This window comes from Molossus molossus, unplaced genomic scaffold (assembly GCF_014108415.1).
Source record: "Molossus molossus isolate mMolMol1 unplaced genomic scaffold, mMolMol1.p scaffold_m16_p_6, whole genome shotgun sequence".
Taxonomy (NCBI): Eukaryota; Metazoa; Chordata; class Mammalia; order Chiroptera; family Molossidae; genus Molossus; species Molossus molossus.
In genome coordinates, this window is record NW_023425399.1 from 18,560,114 (window position 1) to 18,580,571 (window position 20,458).

The 20,458-nt window shown below is 39.6% G+C and overlaps 1 protein-coding gene across 3 annotated transcripts in view; it reads right to left on the bottom strand.

Annotated features, from left to right (window-relative positions):
• The window catches only part of RPN2 (ribophorin II), a 61,434-nt gene that overhangs the window by 14,304 nt on the left and 26,672 nt on the right, over positions 1 to 20,458 (bottom strand). For all 3 annotated transcript variants that reach the window (XM_036244517.1, XM_036244519.1, XM_036244518.1), the window contains exons 8-10: positions 18,792 to 18,910; positions 16,664 to 16,769; positions 1,178 to 1,269 (exon numbers count right to left, since the gene is read on the bottom strand). In XM_036244517.1, the coding sequence (XP_036100410.1) occupies positions 1,178 to 1,269; positions 16,664 to 16,769; positions 18,792 to 18,910 (317 nt within the window). The remainder of the gene's footprint in view (positions 1 to 1,177; positions 1,270 to 16,663; positions 16,770 to 18,791; positions 18,911 to 20,458) is intronic.

Genomic DNA, 20,458 nt, shown 5'->3' on the forward strand with positions numbered 1-20,458 from the left:
TTATATTTACTTATAAGTAATCTCAATTCTTCATCTATATAGAACATTAAACTTTGCAAAAGCACACTCACAGTGCTCTCATCTTCAATGTTATTATGAAACTGTCCAAGCCAGAGGAAAAAGTCCCAGCCCTTCCACAGGACTTAAAAGGAGTGAATGCTTCGCTTCCAGGCTCCAGCTAACATCCCGTCTTCAAAATGGCATTGAGGGTTTACCTACTTTCTTTGGTGACTACAGCCATCCAAGTTGAGTAAAGTTAGGGGTCTGACTATACCCAGAGGTATAGATGGCCCCCCAAAGTGACCATACAGTGTTCTGGCTGAACTGTGATCAATTGCAAATGGTTACTTAGAAGACTGTGTTAAAAAGATTCTGAGACCTGGCCTGTATGGCTCGGTGGTTTCAGCATCAAACTACTCACTGAAGGGTCTCAGGGTTCAATTCCGGTCAAAGGCATATACTGGGTTGCGAGTTCACTTCCTGGCCCCAGTTGGGGTGCATGCAGGAGGCAACCAATCAATGTGTCTCTCTCATGTCAATGTTGATGTCTGTCTGTTTCTCTCTCTTCCCTCCCTCCCTCCCTTCCACTGTCTCTAAAAATCAATGGGAAAAATATCCTCGGGTGAAGATTAACAACAACAAAAAGATTCTGAGTTCAGCAGGAACAAATGCTGCGACTGATCTATGATGCCTTCTACGAACTTGAGAAAGGGACTCATAGCCCTAATGCTATGTTATCTGCCATCTCAGGTCTACGGACCTATGAGGCCTCCAACTTTTTTCAGACACACTGTGGGGTAAAGAAAGTTGTTGAGGCTACTAAAAGCAACTTCAGGACTGTGAAGATAAAGAGATCACACCATAATATAAATTAATAAACTGCTTCCTTCACTGAGAAAGTTTTTTTTAAATTGACATCTTAACTAAATAATATACTTGGTTGACTGACTCAGATTTACTCCTTATTTCGTGGACTGGTTTGCTCAGGGACTGACCACTGGTATAGATATCCCCTCAAACTGCTTGGATGCCAAATAGCATCCCTGGTGGAGTGCCAGCAGAAATATAGCCTCTTTAATTTGGAGTACAAGCTGGATCACTACTGACAGAAATGACATCTAGAGAGGGACTCAGCTCAAGCCTGAGCTCCCCTGTGCCCAGGTGGCATCCTACCTACCGTGTGGTTTTGGGTGCAATGCTTTGATCCTTATCCACAGTGGAGAGATCAACATTTGTGATGCCAACTTCAGTGGAGAGCTTGACTCTGAGCTAGAGTGAGACACAGAAGAAAATCGCCAAGTCAACTGGTAGATGTGCCAGAAATTAACATTCATATTCAAATTCTTCCCTTAAAGTTGAGTAAAGGTATGAAAAACTCCTAGGACAAGATATCTTCAATGACTTTAGTAAAACTGACCAAGCCAGGTAGTATTTCCACCTCTCCCATCCTGAGGCCTAAAAGTAACTCCTTGATTCTTATCCCTTCTTCCTTTCTTTGGCTTTGGTTGGATTGTATATGTTTAAAAAGGGAAAAAAAGTGGATCTGTTCTTATGTCCTTTACAATAAATAAAGGAGAAAATCCTTAAGCAGTACCCTTCAAATAATTCAAATGAAAATCGGCAAGTTCTCAATTCTAACGACAGCTAATGTTTATTGAGTGTTTACAATGTGAAAGACACTGACTTTACAAAGACTATCTCATTTAAGGAGTACTAAATCAGATGAGGAAACCGAGTCCACGTTCTTAGGCACCTTGTTAATCCAGCTTCCCAGCAATACTGACACTGTGCCAAGTAGACTAAGTTTGCCCGTGAAGACCTAAGAAGCCATGGCAGCCATCTATACTATTCATCAAGTATTTCTGGTTCTCCTGAGCATGTGGTAGAATTGTACATCCTTGCCCCAAAGGAGTCAAGTGCAGCCATGTAACTTGCTTTGGCCAATTAAATGTGAGCAGAAGTGAAGTGTGTCACTTCCAAGTGAAAGCTTTAAGAGTCCATGTGTGTGTGCAGAGAGAGGCTTGCTCCTTCAGCCTGGGTCCTGGAGTAAGGAAAACATGAAGCTGAGCCTCCAGTTGACAGACTAAAGATACCTAGCATGAGCTAAAAAGAAACTTGTGTTCTAAGCCACTGAAATTTAGAGTTTATTATAAGCACAAACTAGTCCATCTTGATTCTTACCATATTTGAATTCTATACGTTTCTTATAAACATCTTCACGAAGAGGAGCTTGTCAATACCAGTACAATTTTTTAAATTAAAGTAAGTATAAAATTCCAAAAAAGACAGAAAATAAACACCTATTCACATGAAATTTTTAATTTAAAAATCTAAGTTCAAATGTGCAAATTATGCCAACAAACCCAAGGCACTTCTTATGTGCAAACATCTGTGAGACTTCCAAATATCTGATAAGCTTGAATGCAAGACTTAAAGAAATCTTGCCAAATCCATTGGTTTATAGTCTAAGTCAGGATCAAGGAATAGAGATAGAGGGCTGGACAAATAATTGAAGGATAGCTTCAGCATTTTCCTAAAATGTACTATCAAGGTGTGACAGCCTCAAATCAAGGGCAAAGAAGAAAAATTAAAAAGAGGTAAAGACAGCTATCAAGTAATTCCTTTAACAGCCTTCTTTTCTGCCACCATAATAACTATTTTGTGACAGCAGCCTCAATTATCAGGTTGAATAGGGGTGTTCTGTTTTGCTTAAAAGAAACCTAAATGTAAAAGATTTATTATCAGAAGCTGTAAGGATATTATTATCCCCTACTTTTGAGTACACAGCAACCTATTGGCAGAATTATATTTAGTTTCACTGCTTGTTAATAAATCTAGGCAACGGGGTGAATTATGGTGGTGGGGGAGAACAGTCAGCCTTCAAGTCGCACAAACCCCCAAGGAGAGAGCTGGGAGCCTCTACTTTGGCTCTTTGGGCTCTCTGCTGAGCAAATAGCTTTACAACTCATACCAGGCTCAGAGACCGAGCAGGCTTTGCTATATAAAGCTCAACCCAGAGAGGCACTGACACTACATACTTCCACTTGAAGAAAAAGTAGAGTGGCAGGTTCAAGCAAAGAAGCAGCCAAAGAGCTTTGATCAGGCTACTGAATTTTAGAAAGACACCTCACTGAGACCACTTTCCCCACATCCCCCTAGAGCACCTGGAGCATCTAGGTGTAGGGGATATACAGAGATGGCAAGGTGTTCTTCCTGTCCTAAATTATGCAAAGTTAAATTATAAGAGACCAGGCTGCTGCTTTAATGGAGGGATATACACAATGCTACAAAAGCACAGGAGTTGGCCTTGAGGTATCCCTGGCTGGGAAGTAGAAAATGTGTAGCAACAGGTCTTAGGCAGTCCTCTAGTTTGGGGGAGGGGTAGGAATTTAGCAATACCCCATGCTATTATAAAAAAAATCTGTTGCCCTGGCCAGTTTGGATCAGCAGTTAGAGTGTCAGCCTGAAGACCAAAGAGTCGCAGGTTTGATTCTGGTCAAGGGCACGTACCTGGGTTTCAATTCGCCCCTAGCCCTGGTCGGGGTCCTGCAGGAGACAACCAATTGATGTCTCTCTCTCACATAGATGTTTCTGTTTCTCTCTCTCTCTCTCTCACTCTCTCTCCCTCCCTCCCTCCCTCCCTCTCACTCTTATCTGAAGATAAATAGAAAAATGTCCTCAGGTGAGGAATAAAAAAAAAATCTGGCCTGGTCAGTGTGGCTCAGTGGTTGCACACCAAGAGGTTGCCGGTTCGATTCCTGGTCAGGGCACATGCCCAGATTGTGGGCCCAACCCCTAGTGGGGGGTATGCAGGAGGTGGCCAATTGATGTTATCTCTCATCAATGTTTCTATCTCTCTCCTTCTCCCTTCCTCTCTAAAATCAATAAAAAAAAATAAAAAATCTGTCTTCATAGATAATTACTCTGCAATCTTCATCAACATTAAATAATTTCTTGTTCATTTCCTGTAACTCATTCTCTTAAGGACTCACTCATTTAATTTGTAAATGTGATCTTGAAATCATCATCTTACCTAAGTGTCCATAAACAGGAGACAAGTTAAATAAATAATGGTATATGTACACTATGAATTACTATGGAGCAATTCAAAAGAATGAGGTTGGTGTCTACGGACTCCTACTTTTGAATACACAGCCATGTACTGTCAGAATTATATTTAACATCACTGCCTGACATTGAGTCTAAGCAACTGGGTAAATTATTTGAGGGAGGGGCAATCAAGTTGAATAAACCCAAGGAAAAAGCTGGGAGCCTCTACTTCGTGACAACAGCAAAGAAAGTAAAGAATACGACTGCTTACAGAATGATCTTTTTTGTGTAAATAAGAAAGAATATGCAGACATTAATTGATACATGAATCCTTTTTCTTAAAGGGAACAGTTAACTATTAATAATGGATTCCACCCTGGCTGGTTTGGCTAAGCGGTTAGAGCATCAGCCTGCGGTCCCAAGAGACCGGGGTTCGGTTCCCGTAAGGGCGCGTACCTCAGTTGCAGTTTATCCCCGGCCCTGGTTGGTGGTGCAGGTGGCAACCACTCGATGTGTCCCTTTCATGTCAATGTTTCTCTCTCTCTCTCTCTCTTCCTCTCTCTCCCTCCCACTCTACCTGAACAAAAATGGAAAAATGTCCTCGGGTGAGGATTAAATAAATAAATAAATACATTCCCTCTGAGGAAGACTGGATTGAGGGTTTGAAAGAAGGCTATTATATTTCATTATATATCTTTTGGTACCTTGAATTTTTTTAACTACATGCATATTTTACTCCTGTTTGTTTGTTGTTTTTTTTATTATTTTTTTATCCTCACCCGAGGACATTTTTGCATTTATCTTCATATAGAGTAGGAGGGAGAGAGGGAGGAAGAGAGAGAGAGAAACATCGACGTGAAAGACACATCGACTGTTGCCATCCACACGACCCCAACCAGGGCAGGGGACAAACTGCAACCGAGGTACATGCCCTTAGCAGGAACTGGACCCGGGACTCTCCGGTCTGCAGTCCGACACTCTAACCAGTCAGCCAAACTGGCCAGGGCTGTTTTGTTTTTTAAATAGGGATTATCTGAGCAATGAGATTGTGTGCCATATATCTTCTTTATAAATATGTTTGTATTAAAAAGTACCACCCAATATGTATGACTTTAAAAATAATTATTCTTTTAGCAAATGGATATACACAAACTGATGTTTAAAGACTTGTGTAAGGGCCCTGGCCGGTTTGGCTCAGCGGTTAGAGCATCGGCCTGTGGTCTGGAGAGACCCGGGTTCGGTTCCCGCTAAGGGCACGTACCTTGGTTGCAGTTTGTCCCCAGCCCTGGTTGGGTCGTGTGGGTGGCAACCACTCGATGTGTCGCTTTCACATCGATGTTTCTCTCTCTCTCTCTCCCTCTTACTCTATCTGAACAAAATATCGAAAAATGTCCTCGGGTGAGGATAAAAAAAAAAAAAAAAAAAAGACTTGTGTAAGGCTCTTCAATGTATGCTAATTATAGTGATAAGGAAGCCATTGAGTTTTTACTTAGAATCCTGACTATAAACTTGCAACAATAACATGGTCACTAAGGCCTGCTAATCAAGATTCAATTGTGTGTTTGTTCTAAAAACATCATAAGCATTTCCAAACAATACAGACACATGGAATGACAGAAGGACAAATTGCAGTGAACTCAAGTCATTTTTGGCTTGCTCGCAGCCCTAATTTCAAAAGGCCCCCTACGTTGCAGCTTTCTTTATTATACAGAAACACTATAAGGCAGTTCTTAAATAGAAAACAGTTTTTAAAAAGTCATTCTGGTCCTAAAATCTTACTACAAATGGGTCTCTGGAAACACTGTAAAGTGTTTTTATGCTCCTCTTTTAAAGCAAATTGAGAAATAAAAATCATAGTAACTTTATGCTCAGAATAGGATCCCTGTTGGTTAGCTGCTTCTTCCTTTAAAGGAACACTGCAAGATTAGTTTTTATAAGGAAGAGGGCTTGTTTAGCTGCTTCAAATGCAGCTAAGCCTATTTTATAGTGAATCATGCTGAGTACTTTCTTTGCCTGTGCTGCATGCCACATACACCTCAAAAAATGTTTTAACTCCAGGAAATGCAGTCTTTCTGCTGAGTAATAACCCCCTGTTTAGCTCATTACTGTCAAAAATGATGGTGCATTAGATGCAATTAATGCCAAAGACAGTTCTAAAACCCATGCTTCCCCTGACAGCAAGTCCAATGTCAATGAGTGCTATTACAGGCCTTCCACACCAAACCACCATTAATGCACTCTGACCAATGTCAAGCATCCCTCAGGAGAGTAAACAGGACCTGCTGACCCACTCTAAGGCTGTAAGTATGACTATTACTGAAATTACAAAGTAAAGTTGCCTATGTGACAGAGGTCAGAGCATGCACGCACATATAAAGCTCTAATGTAAAACAAAGAGAGAGAGGGGAGATTTTATAGTGTTTATTCCATCATTGTGAAGTAAAGGGACAGCAATGCCACAATGGGGGCTTATTTCACTGCACAAATAATAGCTATTAACCATTTCTGTTATTTTGTACTTCGATAATTTTCCCAACAACCACAGAAACACCTGAACAAACACCAGATTTGATGTTTGCACAAAACGTCAAATTGTTACAGTAACCAAGACAGCACAGTATTGGTATAAGGATAAAAATACAGAATAATAAAACCAAACTGCAAGTCTAGAAATTAACTCAAATTTATGGTCAACTGATTTTTGGCAAGGATGCCAAGTACATTCAATAGGGAAAGAATCGTCTTTTCAATAACTGGTGCTGGGACAACTGATTAGCCGCATGCAAAGGAAGAAACTTAGACCCATACCTCACAGCATATATATAAAAATTAACTCAAAATGGATCAGAAACCTAAATGTAAGAGCTCAAACTACAAAATTCTTATAAGAGAATAGGAGTAAATCTTCATGACCTTGGATTAGGCAATGGTTTCTTAGATATAACACTTAAAGCACAAGCAGTGAAAGAAAAATAAAGAAATTAGACTTCATCAAAATTAAAATTATTCGTGCTTTAAAAGAAAACAAGAAAAAAGACAGCCCACAGACTGTGAGGAAGTTACTTGCAAATCATGTATCTCTTTTTATACCTAGAATATAAAAAGAAGTCATTAACTCAAGAGTATAAAAATATAAATAATATAATTAGAAAAGAAAACAAGAGGTATACATATCAGAAAGGGAGAAATAAAAAGACAAAAAAATCCCTAGCTGGTTTGGCTCAGTGGTTAGAACATTGGCCCGCGGACCAATAAGTCACGGGTTCGATTCCGATGAAGAGCACGTACCTCGGATGCAATTTGTCCCTGGCCCTGGTCAGGGTCATGCGGGGTTGTGTGGGTGGCAACCACTTGATGTGTCTCTCTCACGTCGATGTTTCTCTCTCTCTCTCTCCCCCTCCCTCCCACTCTTCCTGAAGATAAATAGAAAAATATCGTTGGGTGAGGATTAAAAAAAGAGAGAGAAAAAAGTATTTTTTTCTTTTATTCTCACGAAGGACATTTTTGCATTTATCTTCAAAATGGGAGGTAGGCCCTGGCCGGTTTGGCTCAGCGGTTAGAGCGTCGGCCTGCGGTCCTGAGAGACCCGGGTTCGGTTCCCGCTGAGGGCGCGTACCTCGGTTGCAGTTTGTGCCCGGCCCTGGTCGGTCGTGCGGGTGGCAGCCACTCGATGTGTCCCTTTCACATTGATGCTTCTCTCTCTCTCTGTTCCTCTCTCTCCCTCCCACTCTATCTGAACAAAAAATGGAAAAATGTCCTCGGGTGAGGATAAAAAAAAAAAGGGAGGTAGAGAGAGAGGGAAGAAGAGAGAGAGAGAGAAACATTGACGTAAGAGAGAAATATCGAGTGGTTGCCACCCACACAACCCAAACCGGGGCCGGGGGCAAACTGCAACCAAGGTACGTGCCCTTAATGGGAACCGAACCCGGGACTCTCTGGTCCGTAGGCCAACACTCTAAACACTGAGCCAAACTGGCCAGAGAGAGAAAAAAGTATTTTTAATGTGCAAATGATCTGAATAGACATTTCCCCAAAGATGTACAAATCACCAAAAAGTACATGAAAAGATACTTAATATCATTAGCCATCAGGGAAATGCAAATCAAAATCAGAATGAGATACTACTTCATACTTAGGATGGTCAGAATGAAAAAAAAAAAAAAGGATAATAACAAGTGTTGGTAAGGATATAGAGAAAGTGGAACCTGCCCAGCTGGTGTGGTTCAGTGGACTGAGCATCGTCTCATGGACTTAGAGAAAGTGGAACCTTCATACATTGCTAGTGGGAAAGTAAAATGGTGCAGCTTCTTTGAAAAACAATCTATCATTTCCTCTAAAAGTTAAATATAGTTATTATATGAGCCAGCAATTCCATTCCTAGTATATACCTAAAAGAACTGAAAATAGGTGTTCAAACAAAAACTTGTACATGAATGCTCATAAACCAGCATTATTTATTAGCCAAAAAGTAGAAATACCCAAATGTCCATCAATTGATGAATGGATAAATAAAATGTGATATAGCCATACAATTTAATATTATTCAGTCATAAAAAGAAATAAAGTACTGATATATGCTATAACATAAACCTTGAAAATATTATGCTAAGTAAAAAGGCCAGATACAAAAGGTTACATATTGTATGAGTCCATTTATATGAAATGTCCCAAACAGGTAAACCATAAAGACAAAAAATAGATTACTAGTTGTCAGGACTGGGAGGAGGATATAGTCCTAGAAAATAAGGAGTATCTAACTAGTAGACCTGAGATTGCTTTCTGGGGTGATGAAAATGTTCTGGAATTAGATAGTGGCAATGGCTGCACAATTATATCCTCAATATGATGGTATGTGAATTAATAAAGCTATTGAAAAAAAAAAAGCAAGGGTGAAAGGCTCAACCCTGGATGATGAGTTACTATAGATATAATGGAAAGTGAGAAAAATCTTTCGACCACTCCATCCTTTTCTTCTTCTAAGTGGTCTGAGATGAAAACTAAGCACTGAAAAAATAAATTTGGTCTCTACCCAAGAGGAGTTCCCAACCCAATGAAAGAGTAACACATAAGCAAAGAATGATAATACAATGCAATAAGAATTATAGCCCAGCCCTGGCCAGTTTGGCTCAGCGGTTAGAGCATCGGCCTGTGGTCCAGAAAGACCCGGATTCGGTTCCCTCTAAGGGCATGTACCTCAGTTGCAGTTTGTCCCCAGCCCTGGTTGGTCATGTGGGTGGCAGCCACTTGATGTGTACCTTTCACGTCGATGTTTCTCTCTCTCTCTCTCTCTCTCTCTTCCTCCCTCTCCCTTCCACTCTATCTGAACAAAAAATGGAAAAATGTCCTCGGGTGAGGATAAAAAAAAAAAAGAATTATAGCCCAGCCAGTGTGGCTCAGTGGATTAAGGGTAGGCCCATGGAATGAGAAGTCCTGGTTTGATTCCCAGTCAGGGCACATGCCCGGGTTGTAGGCTTGATCCCCAGTAGGGGGCATGCAGGAGGCAGGTGACTGATGTTTCTCTCTCTCTCTAACAAATAAAAAAAAAAAAATTAAAAAAAAAAAAGAATTATAGACAGGGTGTAAAATACTATAGCAACAAAAATAAACTCTATAAAGCAAAAACAACTTAAAGATTGTTAGAAGAAAATACTGGAGAATATCTTTTGACCTTGGAGCAGCACAAAATTTTTCGTTGTTGTTCATCCTCGCCAGAAAATATTTTTCTATTTTTTCACTGATTTTTCTTTTTTAAATATTTTTTCTTTATTGATTTTAGAGAGAGAGAAAGGGAGAGGGAGAGAGAGATAGAAACATTGATGAGAGAACATCGATTGGCCGCCTCCTGCATGCCTGCCACTGGGGACTGGGCCCACAACCTGGGCATGTGCACTGACTGGGAATCGAACCGGCAACCTCTTAGTGCATGGGTCTACACTCAACCACTGAGCCACACTGGCCGAGCTTTCACTGATTTTTAAATAGAGTGGGAGAGAGAAGAGAGAGAGAGAGAGAGAGAAAGAGAGAGAGAGAGAGAGAGAGAAAGAGAGAGAAACATTGATGTGAGAGAGACATATCAATTGGTTGCCTCCCACATGACCCCAACCAGGGCCAGGGATCAAACCTGCAACCCAGGCATATGCCCTTGACAGGGAATCTAACTCAAGACCCCATGGTCTGTGGGCCAACACTCTTTAACTGCTGAGTCAAACTGGCCAGGGCGAGCAGCATAGGATTTTTTAAAAAGACAAAAAAGCACAAACAATATAGGAAAAAAAAATTTTTAAATAGGCTTTACTGAAATTAACTCTTGTGAATCAAAAGATGCCATAAAGCAACACTGGGGGAAGATACCTGATGCTTATGACTAAGGATTAGTGTCCTCAATATATACTATATATATATATATATGTACACACACACACACACACACACACACACACACCAATAATAAAAAAAACTAACAATATGCCTGGCCAGTTTTGCTCAGTGGTTAGAGCATTGGCCCGTGGTCTGGTTCCTGCTAAGGGCATTGTACCTCTGTTGCAGTTTGTCCTAGGCCCCAGTTGGGGTCATGTAGATGGCAGCCAGTCAATGTGTCTCTCTCACATCAATGTTTCTCTCTCTCTATCTGAAGATGAATGCAAAAATGTCCTCAGGTAAGGATAAAAAAAAAAAAGACTAACAATAAACCAAAAAAAAAAAGAGATAAAGGAAACCTAAATGGCCAAATAACACAAGAAAAGATACTCAATCTCACAAGAAACCAAGGAAAGACATTAAAACAAAATATTATTTCATATGCAAAGAGACATGACTTGGGGTAGTAAACACACAATATACAGATGATGTATTATGATGAATTGTACACCTTAAACAGATATATTTTTATTAACCAATGTAACCCCAATAAATTAATTTTCTTTAAAAACAGATACCATTTCATATCGGGATCATCAAAAACTCTTAATACCAGCCCTGGCCAATTTGGCTCAGCAGTTAGAGCGTCGGCCTGCGGTCTGGAGAGACCCGGGTTCGGTTCCCGCTAAGGGCACGTACCTCGGTTGCAGTTTGTCCCCGGCCCTGGTTGGTCGTGCAGGTGGCAGCCACTCGATGTGTCCCTTCACATCGATGTTTCTCTCCTCTCTCTCAGTTCCTCTCTCTCCCTCCCACTCTACTTGAACAAAAAATGGAAAAATGTCCTCGGGTGAGGATAAAAAAAAAAAAAAAAAAAACTCTTAATACCAAAAATTAGTAAGAATATAAAGAAAAGAGCAATTTGGCAATACCTAATAAAGCTGGAAGATGAGCACATCCTATCATCCCACAACTTTAGGTCAGCATTTTCAACAGGTATGCCACAAGAATTTTTAAAATATGCAATACCTGGCACGGTTGCATAAAAAAATGACCACCAACACAACAATAGCCATCTGGTGTAAATGAATCAAAATTATACCTTTTTTTAGGTCAGATGGGCAAAAAAATACTATATAGTTTTTGGTGTGCTGCAGAATTTTAGTAATTTTAGTAATTTTAGTTTATGTGTACCATGAGATGAAAAAAGTTGAAAATCACTGCTCTAGATAAGATAACATGTACTAATATGTCCACAGCAGCATTGTTTGTATAGTGAAAATCTCAATGTCCAACAATAGGAAAATGGATGAATAAAATCTGATTTATTCACAAAAAATGATTACTTTTATAGTAATTATCCATATTTAAGCATATTGCTTTAATTCTACATGTATAATTAATGGCTAATTGTCCTAAAATTAATACTGAGTGAAAACAAGCAAAATGCAAATGAAACATACAGTATAATGCAATATATAAATTTTGAGAAGATGCAAATCCATGCACTATATTGTTTAAAAATACACACTATAGCCCTGGCTGGTGTGGTTCAGTTGATTGGAAATACATCCTATACACTGAAAAGTCTCAGGTTCAATTCCTAACCAGGGCACATACCCAAGGTGAGCGTTCAATCCCCAGTTGAGGTTCATACGGGAGGCAACCAATCGATGTTTCTTTATCGCATCGATGTTTTTCTCTCTCTCTTTCCCGCTCTCTCTAAAAACATATGCCCAGTGAGGATTAAAAAAATAAAAAGACATACTATATGTGTAGCAGAAATGTAAAAACTAGCATTAGAATAATAAACCCAAAATCTGGGAAAAAGAGAAGAAAAGGTGTTCGATAAATACAGAGAGCTTAGATTTATTACATAGAAGTTTTATTTCTTTAAAAAAAAAATAGGAGTAAATACAGAAAAAGTTAGGGTCTGAAAAAGATGAGTGGCTGGTAGGTACATGAGTATCATTGTATTATTCTCTGTTCTTTTATGTGTATTTAAAATAGACAACAATACTGTGAAGAAGGGGTGGGAGCAGGGAGGAGCGTGTCAATGGGGGAAAGAGGAAAAACATCTGCAACAAAAATAAATTAAGTAAATTAAAAAAAACAGAAAAAATAAAATAGTGCATACTAATAAATAAAGTTAAGTTCTATAGAAGCACAGATGAAGTGGCAACATTTGAACTGGACCTTACAGGATGAGTAGTTCATCAAATGAGCAAGAAAGGGCAAGAGCACTGATGGAGGAAACAGGAGAAGTCCAAAGGAATGAGTACATATGCAGTCAAGAGCAGCTAGACCTGAAGGGATGGGGATGCACCCAGACTGAAGCATCAACATGTGCCTTGTGGAGGACCTTCTAAGCCATAGTGAAGAGTCCAGACCTCTCTCATGGACAACAGGAAACCAAACAAATGTTTAAGCAGAGGAACAGTGATTTTACCAGTCTAGTGGAACTTATGTAAAATTTAATGAAAGGGGCAGAGATCAAAGACAATGAAACTACTTACAAACTACCTTATTAGTCTAGATAGAGAATACAGGGCTCTACCGGAGTAGGAACACTGGGACTGAAGAACAAAGGGCTCATGCAAAGGACATTCAAAAGTGGAATCAACAGACTTGGTCACTGACCAGAAATCAGAGTAAAAAGAAAGAGGTTGCCCTGGCCGGTTTGGCTCAGCGGTTAGAGTGTCCACCTGCGGTCCGGAGAGGCCCGGGTTCGGTTCCCGCTAAGGGCATGTACCTCGGTTGCAGTTTGTCCCCGGCCCTGGTTGGTCGTGCGGGTGGCAGCCACTCGATGTGTCCCTTTCACATCGATGTTTCCGTCTCTCTCTCTCTTCCTCTCTCTCCCTCCCACTCTGTACAAAAAATGGAAAAATGTCCTCGGATGAAGATTAAAAAAAAAAAGAAAGAGGTTAAGAATGACTGTGACAGCCCTGGCCGGTTTGGCTCAGCGGTTGGAGCGTCGGCCTGTGGTCCAGAGAGACCCGGGTTCGGTTCCCGCTAAGGGCACGTACCCCAGTTGCAGTTTGTCCCCAGCCCTGGTCGGTGGTGCGGGTGGCAGCCACTCGATGTGTTCCTTTCACGTCGATGTTTCTCTCTCTCTCCCTCCCACTCTATCTGTGCAAAAAATGGAAAAATGTCCTCGGGTGAGGATAAAAAAAAAAAAGAATGACTGTGACAGCCCTGGCCCTTTTACCTCAGTGGTTAGAGCATCAGCCCACAGACCAAAGAGTCACAGGTTCGATCCCAGTCAAGGGCATGTACCTCAGATGCAGTTCGTCCCTGGCTCTGGTCGAGGTTGTGCGGGAGGCAACCAGTTGATGTGTCCCTCTCAGGTCGATGTTTCTTTCTCTCTCCTCCCTTCCTCTCTCTCTAAAAATAAAAAAACTTTAAAAGACTTACATATCAACATCATATACTTCCTAACAGGATGCACTGACAAGGGCAGAGTGTCACTTTTGGAGTATTCTTGCAAAAAAAAAAAAAAAAAATGCATGACTTGAATTTAATTATAAGGAAACTTCAGACAAACCCAAAGTGAGGGGTATTCCACTAAGTAACTAGCCAGTACTCTTAAAAAGTGTTGCCTTGGCCGGTTTGGCTCAGCGGTTAGAGCGTCCACCTGCGGTCCGGAGAGGCCCGGGTTCGGTTCCCGCTAAGGGCATGTACCTCGGTTGCAGTTTGTCCCCGGCCCTGGTTGGTCATGCGGGTGGCAGCCAATCGATGTGTCCCTTTCACGTTGATGTTTCTCTCTCTCTCTCCTCCTCTCACTCTATCTGTACAAAAAATGGAAAAATGTCCTCAGGTGAGGATAAAAAAAAAAAAAAAGTGTCAAAGCCATAAAAGACAAATTATCCTAAATTACAGAAGGCTAAAGGAGCATGAACACTAAAGGGCTGCCCAGCCGGTGTGGCTCAGTGGTTGAGTGTCGACCATGCACCAAGAGGTCGCTGGTTTGATTGCCGGTCAGGGCACATGCCAGGTTGTGGGCCTGATCCCCAGTGGAGGGCATGCAGGTGGTGGCCAATCAATTTTTCTATCTCTACCTCTCCCTTCGTCTCTCTCTAAAAATCAATTAAGAAAAAAAAAAGGAAAAGAAAACTGAAGGGCTATATGATCCTAGGTTGAATCCTGAACCAAAAGGAGACATTAGTAGGATAACCAGTGGAATTTTAAATAAAGCCTATGGACTAGTTACCAGTACTGTTATCAGTATAAATTTCCTGATATTGATAATCATACTAGTTATATAAGATGTTAACATTTAGGAAAGCTGGGTAAAGGGTACATGGAAATGCTTCATAATATTTTTGCAACTTAAGATTGAAATTATTTCAAAATGAAAATATTAAAATTAAAAAAGTGAGTAGAAAATGATATTTGATAGTGAAGAAAAGAGTTGTCATAAACAGCATATATCTAACTATTCAGGAAAGGAACAGTACTACTCCAAATTCCCCTAATCCAAAAGAGTGCACAACAATGTGGAGGGCATGTAGGTGGTGGCCAATCAATTTTTCTATCTCTACCTCTCCCTTCGTCTCTCTCTAAAAATCAATTAAGAAAAAAAAAAGGAAAAGAAAACTGAAGGGCTATATGAACCAGTGGAATTTTAAATAAAGCCTATGGACTAGTTACTAGTCGAGTAGAAGCAGCAAAGAACAGGGGCAGAAACATTGAGAAATGACAGCTGAAAGGAGAAAGTCAAATAAAAAGGCCAGCTGCTGAAGCTGCATAGAGCTCGGCAGCTTCCATTCACCAGGACACAGCAACTAAACTGGAACTGTACAGGGGATCTACCCAAGTATAGGCTGGATGAGCTTGGACAAGTTACTTTACCCCTTTGAACCTCATCTATGAAATGAAGATGACTCCACCCATCTCCTATGGTTGTCCTAAGAATAAAATAATGTACAAAAAGCACACAGAACTACTGTACTTCTCATGTCATAGGTATTTAATAAAGGGTTCATGCTCATGATCCTAATTCAGAATAAGAAAAGACTAAACCATATCCCATTGTTTAAGAAAGTGGGAAAATGTATAATTCATTGTAAATGTCTATCCAGAAAAGGTTAAAATGAAAGATAGTGCCTGAAGTGGTAAACTTCAATTAGCTAAGAAAACCACTAATGTGAAATACCTCATTCCCACAAAGCATGAGATAAATGAAGCATAGCTTTCCATCCCTAAAACCACTTGGATCTTCCACACAGCCAGATTGAGCTAAACATATGAAGCCCATTTCATTATGAAAGATTATCAATTTTCTTTTGTACTTTACTCAGATAGCTCATTACAACGCTATCTGTCACTTGATGGTTTTTCATTGACTAATTAGCATCAAGTACTGTTCTAAATCTATCAAGGTCCACCACACAAAACATTTTAAGAATACTTATGCCACACCAATCAGAAAGAATATATGTACCCCTATGTTCATAGCAGCACTATTTACAATAGCTAAGATCTGGAAACAGCCCAAGTGTCCATTAGTAAATGAGTGAATAAAAAAGCTGTGGTACATATACACAATGGAATACTATGCAGCTGTAAGAATGATCTCTTATCCTTTGAGAGGACATAGAGGGACCTGGAGAGTATTATGGTAAGTGAAACAAGCCAAGCAGAGAAAGACAAATATCACATGATCTCACTTATTTGTGGACTATAATGAACTAAACAAACTGATGAACAAAACAGACCCAGAGTCATAGAAGTAGGGTACAAACCAACAAACCTCAGAAGTGGGGGTGGGGGTGGGGAGAGAAGATAAACCACTGAACTTATATGCATGTATGTATAACCAATGGACATAGACAACAAAGCTGGGGACGGGGCGGGGTGGGGGGGATAAGGAGGAGGGTGTCAATGGGGGAAAAAGGAGAAACATCTATAACAAAAATAAATTAATAAAAATAATTAAAAAGAAAAAAAAGAATATTTATACCTCAGTGGAATTATGGGTGATTTTTATTTTTTCTACTTCCCAAATTTTATGTAAATTATTAATGTTAAGTTATAATGGAAAATGCATTAATTTATAAATAAAAGAAAACTTGCTATGATCAAGTTCTTGGTTAAGTTGGTCAAACAACATATTTCAAACCTATCCCTCTTTTAATATAGTCACATTAACTTGCTGGCAAAGTGAAGTCAATTTCCTAGACAATTAATGCCATATGCCTATTTGGTCATTTCTTTGGATATGTTAGCATGGCAATGGGATGACAAGAAAAGCACTTACCTCTACACTATTTGCAATGTAACGGTTGTCACCTTCAACTTTGACAGCGAAGTCATAATAACCACTGGGCAATTTGACATTCACAAAGTTCAGTTCAAAAACATCCCTGTTAAGAATGACAGTGGGGTTAGCAAGCACTCATATGGGAAAGTCATCAATATAACAAATGGGCTGCAAAGGGAGGCACTTCTTGAGACAGTCCAGGGCTACACCACTTCTTCATTTTTTATTATAATGTGGGGAAAACTTTAAAACAATAAAAAATAATCAACTCTTTCAAGTCTCAAAAGCCTTTTTTCCTTTGTTTCCCCTCTCAGCTCCTAAAATCCCATGTCCCTGGGATTGCCTTCCACAATTAAATGCCAAACAGGTGAGTCTACAGTATGATCCCCATTATGTTACAAAAAAAGAGTGAATTCTTAACTCTAACTACACAGCAAAATCCTCAATGTCTTTTACTATTCCACTGATCAGTCTTAAAAATGATTTTGCATTTTTATTTCACCTATTGCCTATATATCTCTATGACTAAGAATTGTATTTTCACCCTGGCCGGTTTGGCTCAGCCGTTAGAGAGTCAACCTGTGGTCCAGAGAGACCCTGGTTCAGTTCCCACTAAGGGCACATACCTGGATTGCAGTTTGTCCCAGGCCCTGGTTGGTCATGCGGGTGGCAGCCACTCAATGTGTCCCTTTCATGTCGATGTATGTTTCTTTCTTTCTTTCTTTCTTTCTTTCTTTCTTTCTTTCTCTCTCTCTCTCTCTCTCTCTCTCTCTCTCTCTCTCCCTCCCTCCCTCCCTCCCTCCCTCTCTCCCTCCCTCTCTCCCTCTCACTTTTTTTATTTTTATTTTTTTATCCTCACCCGAGGACATTTTCCCATTTTTTGTTCAGATAGAGTGAGAGGGAAAGAGAGGAAGAGACAGAGAGAGAAACATCGACGTGAAAGGGACACATCGAGTGGCTGCCACCCGCATGACCCAACCAGGGCCGGGGACAAACTGCAACCGAGGTACATGCCCTTAGCAGGAACCAAACCCGGGTCTCTCTGGACTGCAGACCGACGCTCTAACCGCTGAGCCAAAACCGGCCAGGGCTCTCCCTCCCACTCTATCTGAACAAAAAATGGAAAAAAGTCCTCGGGTGAGGATTAAAAAAAAAAAGAATTGCATTTTCTAAAACTCAAAGTTCCGGATCTCATTAACTTACTAATTTAACATTCAACAAAGTTTCACATAAAATTTACCTTTCATTTTAAAAAATTTACATAATAATATGCAGCCAATAAAAAAAATAAAGCTGTAAAAGAATATTTACTCTTATGGGAAAATGGTCATGACACATTGTTACAGATAAAACACAATCTTAATTTATTTTAAAAATATGCCCTGGCTGGTTTGGCTCAGCAGTTAGAGCATCAGTCAAGGGCAAGGGTTCGATCCTGGGTCAAGGCCACATACCTCAATTGTGGGCTTGATTCTCGAATCTGGTCAGGATACTGGGAGAGGCAACCAATTAATCTCATGTTAATGTTTTTCTCTCTCTCTCTGTCTCTCTCTCTCTCTCAGTATCTCAGTTGAGGGTTTGAAACCCAGACCTGGTCAGGGTAGTGCAAGAGGCAACCAATGTGTCTCTCTCACATCAATGTCTCTCTCTCTCTCTCTCTCTCCATCCCTCTTTCCCTCCCACTCTAACCAAAAAGGAAAAAAAAGTCAGTGGAAAAATATCCTCAGGTGAGGATTAAAATATATATAAAGATATATATCTATATCTATAGATATATATATGTATAAAAAAAACTGACAAAAAAATGTTAACAGTAGTTATCTCTAATTGGTAGAATTATGGGTGATTTATATTTTCTTTTTTTGTGCTTTTCCATATTTTTTCCTACAATAAACACATATTAGTCATACATCAGAAAAAAAACAGTAAGTATTAAAACTGACTATTTATATAACAATGACAAGACAGAGACAACTATAGGATTTTGATACCAGTAGGTCAAAATTTAGGTAAATTTGGTTTTATGATCTTGGTAATATCTCCATTAATCTGGGTTATTTTTGCTGCAAGCTAACTTTCCAAAACAAGTTTATTGGTGCCTGACAAAAATGTGCTCATGACTTACCCTACAGGAGTGAAAGAGGTCTTCTGGAGGACAGTGGCTCTAGAAGCAACAGATTTAGCATGTTCTAGTTTAACAGTGGCCTGAGTCAGAGGCTGGGACAGAACATTGGTGACCTGCAACTGGAAATGAATTAAAAAATTATCTGTAGCAAGCAAGGCTGAAAGAGTACAGAAATTTGAAAAAGGAGAAACATCTGTAACAAAAATAAATGAATTAAAAAAAAAAAAGAGTACAGAATTTTGTTCTGGGGTGCTTTATCTAAAGGGAGTAAACTTTGCAGGAGAGGAACCGCCTCATTTTAGGAAATCTTCACTGACCTTTGGTCTACTGTCTATCAGAGATGAAATAAAAGGAAACACAATCAGATTATGAATGGGATAGATTACAGACTGTTAGAGGTGGGGAGGATCTTAAATATGGTCTTGTCCAATGATCTCATTTTTCAGATAAGAAAACTAGAGCCCAGAGAAAGAGAATGACTGGCCCTAGATCACAGTTATGGTTCCCTTCTTTCTGTTCCCTATTCTATCTACTCGACTACAGTATCTTTACATACATACATATATACATACATATATGTGTGTGTACATATATGTGTGTGTGTGTGTACATATATATGTATATATTAGCAAGAGAAATATTTTAGGAAGGTATGGGCAATGAGAAGATTAAAGAAATATGGATAACATTAATATCATTTGCTAAAAATCAACTATTTGCCAGATACAAGACTAGATTCTTTATCTTTCCATCAATGATCAAAAATAGATATGTAATCTCTATTTTAGGGATGAAGAAACTGAGGCCACAAGAGATTAAGGGACTGCCAAAGGCCACATTGCCAGTTAAGTGGTTGGTCTAGGACAGATATTTTCAACCTTTTTCATTTTATAGCACACATAAACTAGATAAAAATTCTGCAGCACACTAAAAAATATATTTTTTGCCAATCTGATAAAAAAATATAGGTGTAATTATTATTTATTCACACTGGATAGCTATTGTTGTGTTGGTTGTTGCCATTTTTTTAATTGACAATCTAAGGAAAAAGAGGTCAGTGCCCCTAACTAAATAGGCATTGCATGTTTTAAAAATTCTTAAAACACACCAGTTGAAAATCACTAGTCTAGGACTCAAACTCCAGACTAGCTTCGAAGTCAATACTTTTTCTACTTTGCTCTTAGCACCCCCTGCCTCATGGTGAATTATGTTAATTAGGTTATTTCTCACTCCATGTTTTGCTGACAGGATGTATGTTGTAAGTAGGGGGAGGAGAGGCAATTGTGAAGTACAGAGCACTTGCGCAGAAGAATATCTGCAGGAGCTGCTAAAATAGAACTGATGGGACAGATGGAACTAACTATCCAATGTGGAACCCCAAGGTTTAGACATTAAAGATCTCAGCCTATCAGTGATTTCCAAACAACAGCAACAAAAGCCCCATTTGAGATGAAATCTCTAAGTCAATTCAAGAATGGTGCATTTGCTTTGTAACAGAAAAGAGAAGTCTATGCTTACTGCTGAGTGAGAGGGGAGGGCTATACAATGAACAGGCAGAAAGATATACTGTCAACACCAGGGAGGAAGATACCTGATACTTATTTTAACAAGTATAAGGACCAAAATTACTTGGGAATTTAAAAAGCTATCCTAAAATAATGTATTTA